The sequence below is a fragment of the Engystomops pustulosus genome, unplaced genomic scaffold, assembly GCF_040894005.1.
Source record: "Engystomops pustulosus unplaced genomic scaffold, aEngPut4.maternal MAT_SCAFFOLD_193, whole genome shotgun sequence".
Classification (NCBI taxonomy): Eukaryota; Metazoa; Chordata; class Amphibia; order Anura; family Leptodactylidae; genus Engystomops; species Engystomops pustulosus.
The window spans coordinates 176191-188490 of NW_027285073.1; the positions used below are offsets into that span (position 1 = coordinate 176191).

The following is a 12300-nucleotide window of genomic DNA, read 5'->3' on the forward strand; positions in this document are numbered from 1 at the left end:
TGGTCCTGTTGCTGCGGGTCAGTAATGTGTCTGCTGACAGTACTATCCCTCTTCCTTGCTGCGAGTCCTTGTTGTGTTCCTCTAGGGTAATAATCCTGGAGGGAAGCTACAATGATAATCAGAATTTTCCCATCTTCTTAAAACTGTATTGATATCCTCAAGGCGACAATACGATTAAAAGCTGTTGCAGAGAAGGGAGCAATAAGATCCTGATTAAATTGCTGCGTTGGCACTTTGTGATTAATAAAGGGGTTTAGGCTGTAGTTTGGGTACTCGGCCTCTAAAGGGTTCGCCGTCACTGATTTATGGTCTGCAAATACTATGACTGCTGCAGGTCCCTGATGTGTCTGATGACAACACTATGACTGCTGCAGGTCCCTGATGTGTCTGCTGACAACACTATGACTGCTGCAGGTCCCTGATGTGTCTGCTGACAATACTATGACTGCTGCAGGTCCCTGATGTGTCTGCTGACAATACTATGACTGCTGCAGGTCCCTGATGTGTCTGATGACAACACTATGTCTGCTGCAGGTCCCTGATGTGTCTGCTGACAATACTATGACTGCTGCAGGTCCTTGATGTGTCTGCTGACAATACTATGACTGCTGCAGGTCCCTGATGTTTCTGCTGAAAATACTATGACTGCTGCAGGTCCCTGATGTGTCTGCTGACAATACTATGACTGCTGCAGGTGCTTGATGTGTCTGCTGACAATACTATGACTGCTGCAGGTCCCTGATGTGTCTGCTGACAACACTATGACTGCTGCAGGTCCCTGATGTGTCTGCTGACAATACTATGACTGCTGAAGGTCCATGATGTGTCTGATGACAACACTATGACTGCTGCAGGTCCCTGATGTGCCTGATGACAACACTATGACTGCTGCAGGTCCCTGATGTGTCTGCTGACAATACTATGACTGCTGCAGGTGCTTGATGTGTCTGATGACAACACTATGACTGCTGCAGGTCCCTGATGTGTCTGATGACAACACTATGACTGCTGCAGGTCCCTGATGTGTCTGCTGACAATACTATGACTGCTGCAGGTCCATGATGTGTCTGATGACAACACTATGACTGCTGCAGGTCCCTGATGTGTCTGATGACAACACTATGACTGCTGCAGGTCTTTGATGTGTCTGCTGACAATACTATGACTGCTGCAGGTCCTTGATGTGTCTGCTGACAATACTATGACTGCTGCAGGTCCCTGATGTGTCTGATGACAACACTATGACTGCTGCAGGTCCCTGATGTGTCTGCTGACAATACTCTGACTGCTGCAGGTCCATGATGTGTCTGATGACAACACTATGACTGCTGCAGGTCCCTGATGTGTCTGATGACAACACTATGACTGCTGCAGGTCCCTGATGTGTCTGCTGACAATACTATGACTGCTGCAGGTCCCTGATGTGTCTGCTGACAATACTATGACTGCTGCAGGTCCTTGATGTGTCTGCTGACAATACTATGACTGCTGCAGGTCCCTGATGTGTCTGCTGACAATACTATGACTGCTGCAGGTCCTTGATGTGTCTGCTGACAATACTATGACTGCTGCAGGTCCCTGATGTGTCTGCTGACAATACTCTGACTGCTGCAGGTCCCTGATGTGTCTGCTGACAATACTCTGACTGCTGCAGGTCCCTGATGTGTCTGCTGACAATACTTTGACTGCTGCAGGTCCTTGATGTGTCTGCTGACAATACTATGACTGCTGCAGGTCCCTGATGTGTCTGCTGACAATACTATGACTGCTGCAGGTCCCTGATGTGTCTGATGACAACACTATGTCTGCTGCAGGTCCCTGATGTGTCTGCTGACAATACTATGACTGCTGCAAGTCCTTGATGTGTCTGCTGACAATACTATGACTGCTGCAGGTCCCTGATGTTTCTGCTGACAATACTATGACTGCTGCAGGTCCCTGATGTGTCTGCTGACAATACTATGACTGCTGCAGGTGCTTGATGTGTCTGCTGACAATACTGTGACTGCTGCAGGTCCTTGATGTGTCTGCTGACAATACTATGACTGCTGCAGGTCCTTGATGTGTCTGCTGACAATACTATGACTGCTGCAGGTTCCTGATGTGTCTGCTGACAAAACTATGACTGCTGCAGGTTCCTGATGTGTCTGCTGACAATACTATGACTGCTGCAGGTCCTTGATGTGTCTGCTGACAATACTATGACTGCTGCAGGTCCATGATGTGTCTGCTGACAATACTATGACTGCTGCAGGTCCCTGATGTGTCTGCTGACAACACTATGTCTGCTGCAGGTCCCTGATGTGTCTGCTGACAATACTATGACTGCTGAAGGTCCCTGATGTGTCTGCTGACAATACTATGACTGCTGCAGGTCCCTGATGTGACTGCTGACAATACTATGACTGCTGCAGGTCCCTGATGTGTCTGCTGACAATACTATGACTGCTGAAGGTCCCTGATGTGTCTGCTGAAAATACTCTGACTGTTGCAGGTCCTTGATGTGTCTGCTGACAATACTATGACTGCTGCAGGTCCCTGATGTGTCTGCTGACAATACTATGACTGATGCAGGTCCCTGATGTGTCTGCTGACAATACTCTGACTGCTGCAGGTCCCTGATGTGTCTGCTGACAATACTATGACTGCTGAAGGTCCCTGATGTGACTGCTGACAATACTATGACTGCTGCAGGTCCCTGATGTGTCTGCTGACAATACTATGACTGCTGAAGGTCGTGTTGTGGCAGAGTTATCATAGGGATCGTGTTGTGGCAGAGTTATCATAGGGATCGTGTTGTGGCAGAGTTATGGTAGGGATCGTGTTATGGCAGAGTTATGGTAGGGATTGTGTTGTGGCAGAGTTATCGTAGGGATCGTGTTGTGGCAGAGTTATCATAGGGATCGTGTTGTGGCAGAGTTATCATAGGGATCGTGCTGTGGCAGTGTTATCATAGGGATCGTGTTGTGGCAGTGTTATCATAGGGATTGTGTTGTGGCAGAGTTATCATAGGGATCGTGTTGTGGCAGAGTTATGGTAGGGATCGTGTTATAGCAGAGTTATCGTAGGGATCGTGTTTTTGTAGAGTTATCATAGGGATCGTGTTGTGGCAGTGTTATCATAGGGATCGTGTTGTGGCAGAGTTATGGTAGGGATCGTGTTGTGGCAGAGTTATGGTAGGGATCGTGTTGTGGCAGAGTTATCATAGGGATCGTGTTGTGGCAGAGTTATCATAGGGATCGTGTTGTGGCAGAGTTAACATAGGGATTGTGTTGTGGCAGAGTTATCATAGGGATCGTGTTGTGGCAGAGTTATGGTAGGGATCGTGTTATGGCAGAGTTATGGTAGGGATCGTGTTATGGCAGAGTTATTGTAGGGATCGTGTTGTGGCAGAGTTATCATAGGGATCGTGTTGTGGCAGAGTTATGGTAGGGATCGTGTTGTGGCAGAGTTATGGTAGGGATCGTGTTGTGGCAGAGTTATTGTAGGGATCGTGTTGTGGCAGAGTTATCATAGGGATCGTGTTGTGGCAGAGTTATGGTAGGGATCGTGTTGTGGCAGAGTTATCATAGGGATCGTGTTGTGGCAGTGTTATCATAGGGATCGTGTTGTGGCAGAGTTATCATAGGGATCGTGTTGTGGCAGAGTTATCATAGGGATCGTGCTGTGGCAGAGTTATCATAGGGATCGTGTTGTGGCGGTCACCTGGTGATTGATCTCCTGGTGGCTGATAACAGAGAGCACTTGCCTGGTTTCCGCTCTCTCGGTGACGTCAGCAGTTTCTCTCTCGGATACTTTGTTTCGCTCTCGGTCTGTGACGTCACACGTGGGCGGGGCTCGGTGTAAAGGTGCAGCACCTGGGCAGGTGACGTCAGGTGTGGGCGGGGCGGGGTATAAAGGTGCTGCGTGTGTGCAGGTGAGGCAGTATCTGTTGTCGTGTTGTCGGAGGAGATGGCAAACTCTGGGCTGCAGATCCTGGGCTTCCTGATGGCGCTGATCGGGTGGATCGGGCTGATCGCCGCCACCATCATGCCGCAGTGGCGGATGTCCTCGTACGCCGGGGACTCCATCATCACCGCGGTGGCCATTTACCAGGGACTGTGGATGACGTGCGCCACCCAGAGCACGGGGCAGATCCAGTGCAAGGTCTACGACTCCATGCTGCAGCTGGACGGTGAGTGCCACCTACCGACACCTGTATATACACTGCCACCTACCTGCCCCCGACACCTGTATACATACAGGCCACCTACCGACACCTGTATATACACTGCCACCTACCTGCCCCCGACACCTGTATACATACAGGCCACCTACCGACACCTGTATATACACTGCCACCTACCTGCCCCCGACACCTTTATACATACAGGCCACCTACCGACACCTGTATATACACTGCCACCTACCTGCCCCCGACACCTTTATACATACAGGCCATCTACCGACACCTGTATATACACTGCCACCTACCTGCCCCCGACACCTGTATACATACAGGCCACCTACCGACACCTGTATATACACTGCTACCTACCTGCCCCCCACATGTATATACTGCTACCTACCTGCCCCTGACACATATATACATAGTGCCACCTACCGACACCTGTATGCACACTGCTACCTACCTGCCCCGACACTTATACATAGTGTCAGCTACCGACTCCTATATATACACTGCTACCTACCTGCCCCCTGACATATCTATACATACAGTGCCACCTACACTGTAGGTGTAGGGCGGCTCCCCCTTGGGTGGGGGCACATGTAGTTGCAGGGATCCCCCTTGGATGGGGGCACATGGGGGGGGGGGGGGCAGGGATCCCCCTTGGCTTGTGGTGGAGTCACCTGTGTAGCAGGTGTTTGGCGTTTTGCCCGGGCTTGGCAGTGGATTGTGGCTTCTGCCCCTCTTGTTGCCCCCGGGGTGGTGTAACCAGTCATTCCAGGGCGACGGCCGTGTCCTTGTGAAGCCTGAAACCAGTCAGACCGGTTCTGTAATGGAGCTGCTCGCCCTCCCCCCACCAGCGCGAAACTGAACTGGGAGCGATGGTTCACACCGTGCACCTGCCCCACCCTCCTGCCCCACAGCGGGGAGAAAGCTGCTCCCTATCTCCTGGCCCGCTGCTCCCTATCTCCTGCCGATAACCTACTTATCACCTCTATGATTGACTTATCTGAGGGCAGGAGCCACAGCGATAACAGTAGCCGGCTGTATATACTGTGTAATACCGCTATATACAGGGGGGCCCCGGCTGTATATACTGTGTAATACCGCTATATACAGGGGGGCCCGGCTGTATGTACTGTGTAATACCGCTATATACAGGGGGGGGGGGCCCGGCTATATACAGGGGGGGGGCCCCGGCTGTATATACTGTGTAATACCGCTATATACAGGGGGGGGGCCCCGGCTGTATATACTGTGTAATACCGCTATATACAGGGGGGGGGCCCCGGCTGTATATACTGTGTAATACCGCTATATACAGGGGGGGGGCCCCGGCTGTATATACTGTGTAATACCGCTATATACAGGGGGGGGGCCCCGGCTGTATATACTGTGTAATACCGCGGCTGTATATACTGTGTAATACCGCTATATACAGGGGGGGGGCCCCGGCTGTATATACTGTGTAATACCGCTATATACAGGGGGGGGGCCCCGGCTGTATATACTGTGTAATACCGCTATATACAGGGGGGGGGCCCCGGCTGTATATACTGTGTAATACCGCTATATACAGGGGGGGGGGCCCCGGCTGTATATACTGTGTAATACCGCTATATACAGGGGGGGGGCCCCGGCTGTATATACTGTGTAATACCGCTATATACAGGGGGGGGGCCCCGGCTGTATATACTGTGTAATACCGCTATATACAGGGGGGGGCCCCGGCTGTATATACTGTGTAATACCGCGGCTGTATATACTGTGTAATACCGCTATATACAGGGGGGGGGCCCCGGCTGTATATACTGTGTAATACCGCTATATACAGGGGGGGGCCCCGGCTGTATATACTGTGTAATACCGCTATATACAGGGGGGGGGGGCCCCGGCTGTATATACTGTGTAATACCGCTATATACAGGGGGGGGGGGCCCCGGCTGTATATACTGTGTAATACCGCTATATACAGGGGGGGGGGCCCCGGCTGTATATACTGTGTAATACCGGGCTGTATATACTGTGTAATACCGCTATATACAGGGGGGGGGGCCCCGGCTGTATATACTGTGTAATACCGCTATATACAGGGGGGGGGCCCCGGCTGTATATACTGTGTAATACCGCTATATACAGGGGGGGGGCCCCGGCTGTATATACTGTGTAATACCGCTATATACAGGGGGGGGGGGCGGCTATATACAGGGGAGGGGCCCCGGCTGTATATACTGTGTAATACCGCTATATACAGGGGAGGGGCCCCGGCTGTATATACTGTGTAATACCGCTATATACAGGGGAGGGGCCCCGGCTGTATATACTGTGTAATACCGCTATATACAGGGGGGGGCCCGGCTGTATATACTGTGTAATACCGCTATATACAGGGGGGGGGGGGGCCCGGCTGTATATACTGTGTAATACCGCTATATCACGGGGGGGGGGGGGGGCCCGGCTGTATATACATGTGCTCTGTGTAATCCATATGTGCCTGATACAAGGGGGGGGGGGGGGCGGTTATGAAATGTAGCTGTGTGGGTAATGTCCCCCCTGTGGGTGCGCTGTGTAGGTAATGTCCCCCTGTGGGTGCGCTGTGTGTAATCTGTAGGCGTTTATGTATCTGGAGTTTTCCTTTGTGTAACGGCCAGGATGGGGGAGGTCTTCTTCTCATTCTCCCGCTCTCGGCCTCCAGTTTCTATGAAACCTCCGGACCCCTCCCCGGGCAGTGTCACACCCAGGTGTCAGCACACGGAAGTGTCACCTGTTTCTCCTTATGACACAGCGGACTCACCCGCCTTGTATGAGGAGTTCCCAGATGTAGTCATGATCCTGGCCACTAAGTGGGGGGGGGGGGATTGTGGGTCCCCCCTACTGGGGTGTCCCCCTACTGTATGAAAGCTGCGCTGCTCTCACCTCGGAGCATCCGCTATGGAGGTCGTAGGCTCTTGTGGTGGAACGTTCCTCTGGAATGCAGCTCTTGTCTTCTCCTGTAAGGAATGCCTGCGCTGTCAGGACCTGTTCTGCTATGGGGGTCTTGGGAGGGGGCAGCTGATTGCGTGGGGGTAGCTTGTCCTCTTGTTCAGTCCTTGTATTTAGATGTCAGTTCCAAATGGTTCCTGTCTATTGCCGTAATGACTTCTAAGCACATGTGCCCGAGTTGTCCTCTACGCGAGGGTCACGTAACCCAGTGGATACTCAGGGCTCTGACGCGGCAATCTTCTGCCCTAGAGGACTCTTGTCTGGTCATGGTGAGGTTTTTGGGTCTAAGCGTTGTTAGCCAGTGTCGTCATGTAAAGTGAGGTCTCATGTGCCTCTTCTCCTTTTCAGCTTCCCTTCAGGCCACGCGGGCCCTCATGGTTCTCTCCATCGTGGTTGGCATCTTTGGCATGGCTGTTTCAGCCATGGGTATGAAATGCACAAAATGTGGAGGAGATGACAGTGTGAAGAAGGCCCGGATAGCCATGACTGGAGGGTTTGTCTTCCTGCTGGCAGGTGAGTGATCATCATCCCTTTAATGCTGCTGAGGGATATTGTCCACGTGTGGCCCGGGCAGCTTCTGACTCTGGTCTTGTCTTCTAGGTCTGGCGGCCCTCATTGCCTGCTCCTGGTATGGCAATCAGATCATCCGAGACTTCTACAACCCTCTCACACCAATCAACACAAAGTGAGTACCGCCTTATGTGGCCACCCGTGGCTGTGGTGGGGGGGGGGCAGTCTATAGCTTCACCCTCTGGACTGGACGGGCTGTCGGAGTTGGGTAAAATGAAGGCTTGGACATCTGTGTGGTGGTGGTTGGGGTCTGTAGAGCGGCCCCTTGTGGGTGTAGTAAGACATAAGACTGTACTAGTAATGATCACAATGTGTGTGGGAGAAGGTCGCCCCCTGAATTGCCTGTAGCAGCGATGTTCTAGGAGCAGCAGGTGAGACTTGCACAACCCGGGGGATATTTTACATGATTCATAGATGGAAATCAGACTTCCTGGTGTCAGCGCACCCTCTTCAGGTCGGCATCTCTGCTGGTATTTCCCAGCATGTTGTGTCCAATGGCTGATCAGTGGGGTCAGAGACATGGTCTTTCCTTCTGGAACATGTACGGGGTCCTTGTCCCTTGCAAAAATAAGGGTCCTGAGGAGGCGAACCGATCTCCATCACCAGCAGCGAGGTCTCAATTCATGATGTCCCTTCTATCAGTCTTTACAGTATTTTTGACTTTCCCATTTAACCCCTGACCACCAAAATGTCAGACGAGGTTTCTGAGAAAAATGAGATGGGCGGCATTGTCACACCCCAATGTCTTCTGCTGGGACACCTGGGTCTCCTGCTTCATCCATCTCGTAGTCTTGAGTAGTAGATGTCGGGGACCAGGCTTTGTGTCATTAGAAAATCTTCCCACTGGGGTCACTTAAGGTACCACCACAGAGTGCTCCCCATGAAGGTGTCCTTGCCCATCCAGCACTGTGGGTTATGACTTTGAATCTGGGCAATAAATATGGATATTTGTGATTGGCCAGGGATGGAGTAGAAGGTCTCTAAGCTGTTGGTGTTCTTTCTTGCAGGTATGAGTTTGGTGCCGGTGTATTTCTTGGCTGGGCCGGTTCTCTTCTGGTTATTCTTGGTGGTGCCCTCTTGTCCTGCTCATGTCCTCGCAGAAATAACAGAAACAAAGGCTATCCCAAAGGTGCAAGAACCAAAGCCCCCTCAAGCAACAAGGACTACGTCTGATCCTGTGTGTGGTCCTCAATCCTCCATTGCAGCACTTTGACATTATCTGCACAGGTAGTCTCATGGTGGCCCCATCCTATAGGTGAAGAGGCAGCTCGGTGGTCATTCTGCTGCCTTGATGTCTCAGTGACTCTATGTGACCGGCGTTGGCTGAGCAGAGGTGGCTGCACTACCAGTTTTCATCCTGATGACGTCAGTTTTTGGTTTTATTTCTCTGATCCGGTCTCCCAGGATTTTTGCAGTTTCACTTTATCCCGTGTAATATTGGGTCCGGGTGGGAGGAGGGAGGTGGACAGGGGGTCCTTTGTACTGTGAGGGTCCACACTCCTCTAGTGATTACATATTTTGACTTTTTTATTAGATGTTTTTGTAAATAAATGTTTTTGACTAGAGGCGGAGTCTCGGCGTCTTATTGTGACTTACCTGCGGGTTGTTTCTAGTGCGTGTGATATGTGGACGGGCCTTCATGAGAGATGAGCTAGTGCTCAGTATCCATCTTGTATCTTCTGCAATTTACCCAGAAGTAGGACTACAAGGTCCCTGATAAAGTACAAGCGAGAACATCCTCTCCGTATTACTAAGATAATGTATCGCTCCAGTGAGAACGCACTTACTGTCTGCCTTGCTCGAGTCTTTTAAATGTCTGAATGGACCATGTGAGGTTGTTTTGGTGCCTAAATGCTAAACTTGATGTCCCAATAAGCCACACCCACCACTTTGAGGTGATAAAGACCTACCTGACTCGTTAACTAGAGGTCTGCAGTAGATGACACTTGATTGATCCCGACCCCTGTGTTCTGATTTCCTGCTTCATTTTGTATTTGGTAAGTTGCACAGGTAAAGCCCTGGCCAGGTGGTTGTCCTAGTCTATCCTTGACGAGGGTCACTAGTGTCTGAGGATAACCCTTCCCTTTCCTGCTGGAGACTTACCTCAGTGAGATTCGGGGAGGGGAGATTAATCTGCTGTAGTGGAGGGTCTCTATGGCATCACCACTCGGGGGGACTACTGTGAGTTGCCGTGTGAGCGCTCCATGCCCGGCCTCTCCTCCCGGAGTATTGATGGAGCGTCGCTTCCTTCCCCCGTGATCCAGGACGTCAGATTACACGTTGGGGATCCCAGCTGTAGCAGCCACAGGATCTCGGCTCCAGTTTCCTGCTGTGTTGGGTCAGAGGAAGAACTGGTTGGGGACGTGACTTCTAAGGGTCACCTATGCAATATCCCCCGGAAAGGAAACATTTTTTGGGTCCTCACTAGAGAAGATCTCAGGAAGACCTTTTTGTCGGCCGCTTTCTTCTAGTAGGTAGCAGCAAGGACATAAGAATCAGCACAAAGGGGGGGGGGCGTGGCCTGATGCCGACCTAGGAGGACGTGCACCGCGGAGCTCCCGGGACCTGGCACCCTATCACCCTTCCCAGGCAGCCATCCTTACCTGTACCCCCTCCAGTCTGCTCCCCGGTGCCGCGGGTACTTGCCCCCATACTCCGGTGGCGGTATCGCGGCGGTCACCGGCTCCGTGAGGTCCCCTCCAGCACTTCACCTCCTGCGGCCTTCCACGTGTCCCGCGCGGCGGCGGGACCATAGCCGCCCGGCATCGCGGCTGTATACCGGAGAGGTGCTGAATACCGGGGGAGGGAACCCCCCCCCCCCCCGTGCTGTGCCGCCGACCCGCTGTGCTGCTGACCTGGGGGATCGTGGCAGCGCTCCAGCCAGCCCTGTATCCGGCCGGAGGCGCCATCTTACTGGACTCCCCTGCGCTGCCTGAGGCCTAGGCGCGCAGGGTTAACCCTGTCACTGCCGGACTGCAGCCAGGAATAAGGTAGGGAAGTAATTCCCCTGCTACTGCCCTCCTCTCACCTGGGGACCCCAAGCTGTGCAGCCCACCATACTCCCAGTGACCCCCTGCTCCTGGGTTTTGTTTTATATTAACCCTTGCAGTGCCGCTGCAATAGTCCACGTGGGTTTGGACTGTATCTCTGCTAATTACTGGACGCTAGGCTCCTCGATTGTTTATCACTGGCCCCCTCTGTCCAGACGCCATGGGTAACCGGAGGAGGACGGCTAAATTGCAAAAAGCGGCGTCCGGGGTGTCTGCGCCTCCATCGGATGATGAATCCATCCATGAAGATCCTCCATTCCAGTCCCTGGAACCCCTGGATGCGCAGGAATGCTCCACATCACAAGCCGTTCTTGCACAGATACAGTCAAACGCTGCAAAAAAATTGGGGAGATTCTCCCGCACACAGCCCTGCTCTCCTCAGGGGTCCCCAAACTCCTCTCCCTCCCTCTTTGAAGGCTCCCAGAGCCCGCCGCAGCTTGTAAGTTATGAGGAGGGCGCTGATCCGCCTGACGTGGCCACTGAACTGGACCGCAAATTTGCAGAGGTGCTGGCGGCCATTAACGGATGCCAATCCAAACTGGTCACCAAGGTGGATGAGCTGCGACAGGACTTTGTTCTTTTAAGACACGATGTTCACAAAGCCAAAGAGCGAATAACAGAAACTGAACGCAGAATATCTGAAGTGGAGGATGTCCAGAGGCCTATGCCGACACAGATAAGAGAGCTTCAGCGCCAAATGTCTGCTTCCATCGACAGAGCTGATGACCTCGAAAACCGCCTGCGACGGAACAACGTCAGAGTGGTTGGCCTCCCCGAAAAAGTGGAGGGGTCTGACCCGGTATCCTTTTTTGAAAATTGGCTCAAAAATATGCTGCCTGCAGATACCTTCTCCCCGTTCTTCACAGTAGAAAGGGCCCATCGTGTGCCATTCCGCCCTGGCCCCCCAGGGGGCAATCCAAGACCCTTCCTGGCCCGGCTGCTGCACTTTAGGGACAGGGACTCTATCCTCAGGGCTGTCCGTACCAAGGGAGAAATTCTCTATGCCAACAGCAGAGTGTCCTTCTACCCTGATTTCTCTGCATCCGTCAGGAAACAGCGAGCACAATTCACCGAGGTCCGTGCCCGTCTCCGTGACAAGGGGTATAAATACTCCATGATGTACCCTGCCAAGCTCCGAATAGTGGATGGTCAGAAGACTCGATTCTTCACTTGCCCAACCGAAGCACTTCACTGGGCTGATGCAGCTCCACGGGCTCCAGCTGCAAGGCCCGCACCTCCTGAGTGACTGGACTCACATATCCTTTTGTCTGATGTGCAGTGACTGTGTTGGACTTGGTCCTGAGTGGTTATCCAGGGGTCCCAAATCACTGTTACAGTATTCTAATATTTGTTTACACTTTACGTGCCTCACAAATGTACCCTGTGATTGATTTGCGCATTCTTCTTGGTCATCTTGACCAGTGCGCCATTTATGGCACTCCATTCCCTCCCTCCCCCCCCCCCCCCTTCCCACCTCCCCCTACCATTACCTCCCCCTACCATTACCTCCTTGCGTCTTCCTCCTTCCCC

General features: G+C 52.5%; 1 protein-coding gene across 1 annotated transcript; it reads left to right on the forward strand.

Annotated features, from left to right (window-relative positions):
• The first annotated feature begins 3915 nt into the window (after positions 1-3915).
• Positions 3916-9285, forward strand: CLDN7 (claudin 7). Its single transcript, XM_072131985.1, has 4 exons — positions 3916-4174; positions 7499-7663; positions 7751-7835; positions 8728-9285. The coding sequence occupies exons 1-4, from the start codon at positions 3952-3954 to the stop codon at positions 8891-8893; spliced, it is 639 nt and encodes a 212-aa protein (XP_071988086.1). The 5' UTR covers positions 3916-3951; the 3' UTR covers positions 8894-9285.
• Positions 9286-12300: the final 3015 nt, after the last annotated feature.